The 3924-nt window shown below is 35.6% G+C and overlaps 1 protein-coding gene across 2 annotated transcripts in view; it reads right to left on the bottom strand.

Moving 5' to 3' along the window:
* LOC106461012 (bone morphogenetic protein 2-like) overlaps positions 1-3238 on the bottom strand; it is a 59985-nt gene extending 56747 nt beyond the window's left edge. For both annotated transcript variants that reach the window (XM_022387818.1, XM_022387819.1), the window contains exon 1: positions 2192-3238. In XM_022387818.1, the coding sequence (XP_022243526.1) occupies positions 2192-2498 (307 nt within the window). In that variant the 5' untranslated portion in view covers positions 2499-3238. The remainder of the gene's footprint in view (positions 1-2191) is intronic.
* Positions 3239-3924: the final 686 nt, after the last annotated feature.

The following is a 3924-nucleotide window of genomic DNA, read 5'->3' as shown; positions in this document are numbered from 1 at the left end:
CACAAGCTGTAGTTGGTAAATATAAAACAATATTTTAGTTATTTATTACATAAGCTATAGTTGTTAAATATAAAACAAAATGAATAACTAAAATATAATGAATAACTAAAATATTGTTTTATATTTAACAACTATAGCTTATGTTTAAGAAGAGTATCTAAAGACTTGCTTAATTTATATAGGATCTTTCCTGATCTGAGATCTTAAACCTGTTTGATTTTCTTTATACATTTAAACGCAGAAACACCATAATTAATTTTAAGACTAGGTCGAGTACGTTTTCAATTGATAATTAAATGACGTAATCAACTGCATTACTCTTTCAGTCACATTCCAAGTAATAGCCTCAATAACTCTCAAAGTGTTATCTTTTAAAACTCAACACTCGCACCTGGAAACAAGAATCCATTACTCTCTATAAAATAAACACCATTCGACGAGAATATTAAGAGTTGGATAAAATTTCAAATCATGACGTTTCAGGGCGTGCAAAAATAATGTGTTTGTGTTTTTTTATAGATTAAACGGCTTCAAAATGCTATAATATTTTCAAGCTCTTTGTTACTCCACTGGAATCAAATTTAGCCTATGTAGATCTTGTTGATTTATACATTTTAAAACAGAACGCATCTAAAAGAAATATGAGCGGTAACTCATATATAACAGGGAATGAAGTATAACATATAAACATACCATATGTTATCCAAAAATATCTCTTTATCTAAAAATATTTTTCTCTCATTAATTATTTTAGCGAATACAAAGTTCAAAGGTTATTTGTTTTTCTCAGAACGTATTCCCATTGAAGGATAAAAGTAAGACGATTCTCTTGGAGTATGAATACTTAATTAAACAACGTTTATCTAAATCGTTTGTTTGTTTCAGAATTTTTCACGCAAAGATATACACAGGGCTAATTGCGCATAGTCGTCCCTAATTTTTAATTAGACTGAATGCAGCTACCCAGTATCACCTACTACCATTTTTGAAGTGCTCTGGTGTAACTGAATAGAGGAATTTGATAGTTCATTCTTAATGCCCACGCAAGCATGTCAAGCGTGTTTTTGCTTCAACGGGCTGAGAGCCATAAACCCTCGGATTCATAAATCGAAAACACTGTCCACTAGGCCACGTCCAGCCCATTTGTCTAATTCATAGATATATATGTGTGTGTGTGTGTGTGTGCACATACAAAGGCAAATTTGCCAAAAGTGGTGTTTATTTCAGAAAGTGTTATAGCAAAGCTTAAATTGCAACTTCTGTAAAATGTGCTATATTGTGAAATATAAAGACTTCGATAGCACTACAAACCTGCAGCTAAAACGAATTCCAAAATAGACATTTTCACAGTTTTACAGCAAACATATTCTTGTTTCTTTTTGTTTGTTTGATTGTTTTCGTTTAACAAGAACGGCTTAGAAACTGTGTAGCTCAAGTTAGTCTCGTACAAAAGTTTTTTACATGTACCAAACAACCGGAAGTTACGTAAAGATCGAAGCACCCCACACGTACAACATCCACACCACATACAGAGAGCTTTGATAACAAATAACCGTACCATAACACCAGTAAAGCTTATGATCATATTTACAGAAACATAAGCTCTAAGAGACCATATGAACACCTACTGCTTGTAGTACAAGAGAAATATAACGTTGCTAGGCAACAAGTGTAGGCCGCGTCCTGTTTTTAAAATGTATTAAAACCACACGTTAAAAGCTATTCGTACTGAGGTTGTACTTTATATATTGTTAACCTGTTAAGATGCAACAACATTATCCTTGTGTTTCTTCTTTTAATAAAAATGTCTTCCGTAGAAATAATGTCGCAAAGTTCACCACTGAAACAAAGTTACTTGAATACTATTTCAAGGTCAAATGTTGTTTTTTAAATCGAAAAGCGAACATGAATAATTAGAAATGTTTAAGGTCAAACGACACGCAATTTAGTTATCTTTTGTATAGTTTTGGACTCAAGCCTTTGAAACACATGTTTAGCAAATAAGAGGAAAGAAAATTAAAGAGTAGGGAATAATTAAATATTGAAGTTTACGTGAACGTTTCATTACATTTGTATAATTGCATCAACTCTCTGATAGATAGTAAGATATTATCATTGATAGTAACTGATATTTTTGGACATTAACGTGAACATTTAGATGGATATTAATAGAAAAAGGGGTTATTCTCACCTTTATCGGGGAAACTGCGGATGATCTTTGCACTGTATGGATTAGCTGTTCTTGTGACTTCTCCTCTACTGTCCGCTATGGCGTTATACAGGTCAAGCATGAACTGCGGAGGAGCAGCATGTCGCTCGCGTCGACCTGGATGCTCCATTCCGAACACTTGCAAAAGCTTGTTTAAAGCATTCGTGTCGTTTCCATTGTCCGGCGGGTGATAAGATGAAGTGACCGACCGAGAGAGAGCTGTCCGAGGAAGATACATGAATAATAGCAGAAGAAATGCTACTGACAGTACGCGTCTGCTAGGACTCATTGCTGTAACTGCTCTGAAAAATGAATGGCTAAAGAAACTCGGGGAAATGCCGGGCGTCTCGTTGTGTTAGCTCTCCGAAGAGAGATAGAGAGGCGCGTTATATAGATCGAATGCAGGATGTGGGCGCTCTCTCCTAGAATTTGGACCTCACTACCTGAGCAGGCGTGGTAAGAAAGCTACACCAATCACACGGCTGCAATTTTTCAGCACCACGGGTGTCATCTTAACACAAGTGTCCACCTTGAGCCTCGTGCTCCCCACTGGTTGTCCCTGTCTAGCGTACTCACGAACCAACGACGATGTTTCTTCTAGAGTTTCCGGAGAAGCGTCAAGCCAGAAACAGGCTAATTTTTCTTTGTTACTTATGGGGTTTCTCTGACGTTACCAAAGAACCAGAGGGACTTAGTGTAACTATTAACATATTATGAGACGTAAGCTTGCTATTGCACTTACCCAACGAGCGTCAAAAGTAGTAATAGTAACACTCGTTTCTTCACTAGCCGTTAACCCTAACAAAAGTGTGAAAAATGAGACAATTAGATATGATTGACTTTAATTTCGATGCGTCAACTGAGCTTTTAGTACAAGTCTACTTACTCTTCGATGGGCAATTCATTACTAGGGAACGAGTAAATCTTACTTTCTAATACGGTTAGTGTAGCACAGAAATTTATTGCAATGGAAATGTCTATATTCAAAGAAAACTGAATGATCCGAAATTGACCTTATCATTTGAATAGGCAGGGGTGGAAATGGGGGTGCGTAAGGTGCGATTGCAACCCCTAAAGGTTACCCATATATGTATAAAATAGCTATAGATACCATCAAAGTACACCATGTTTAATTAAAATCACAAACATTTTTCCGAAGGGTCATACTCCTCTCAATATGACTTTCTTTATACCCTCTTTATAGATTTCTGCCAACGCCCGCACTCCCCTTTATAGATGTATGCTTACGACCAGGCTTAAAACCGTTTTCTTTGAAACAAGATGCACGCAGGCTCATATTATACGCTTTCAATTATTAATTTAATCTCATTTTTAATTAGCGTACATTTACCGATTGGCCAATCACGTCCAACTGGCAGTTATAAACAGCCCTGAATAAATTTGCATGATATGCGAAAGTACAATAAAGCAGAACATTTAAGCTAACTGATGGTGAGATGAGAGAAAATTCTGGAATTATATTCTTATTTTTTGAATTCGATTTAGCCCCCTAGACATTTATAAATGAACTAGAATTGATATGATAATAGAATGAAAATATGCTGTCAACCAAAGTTTCGTTGTGTTCACATTCGAGGTACGCAGTGTATGTAATAGTATAGAAGTGTAAGAAACATTAATTCAAAGTTTAGTTCTGCGTTATCTCTAATTTGCACTTCAACATAAACAGGTTTTTAAACCAGAAAGAATTGTTA

This window comes from Limulus polyphemus, unplaced genomic scaffold (assembly GCF_000517525.1).
Source record: "Limulus polyphemus unplaced genomic scaffold, Limulus_polyphemus-2.1.2 Scaffold880, whole genome shotgun sequence".
NCBI classification, from domain to species: domain Eukaryota; kingdom Metazoa; phylum Arthropoda; class Merostomata; order Xiphosura; family Limulidae; genus Limulus; species Limulus polyphemus.
This window is presented reverse-complemented; position numbering and strand designations above follow the sequence as displayed.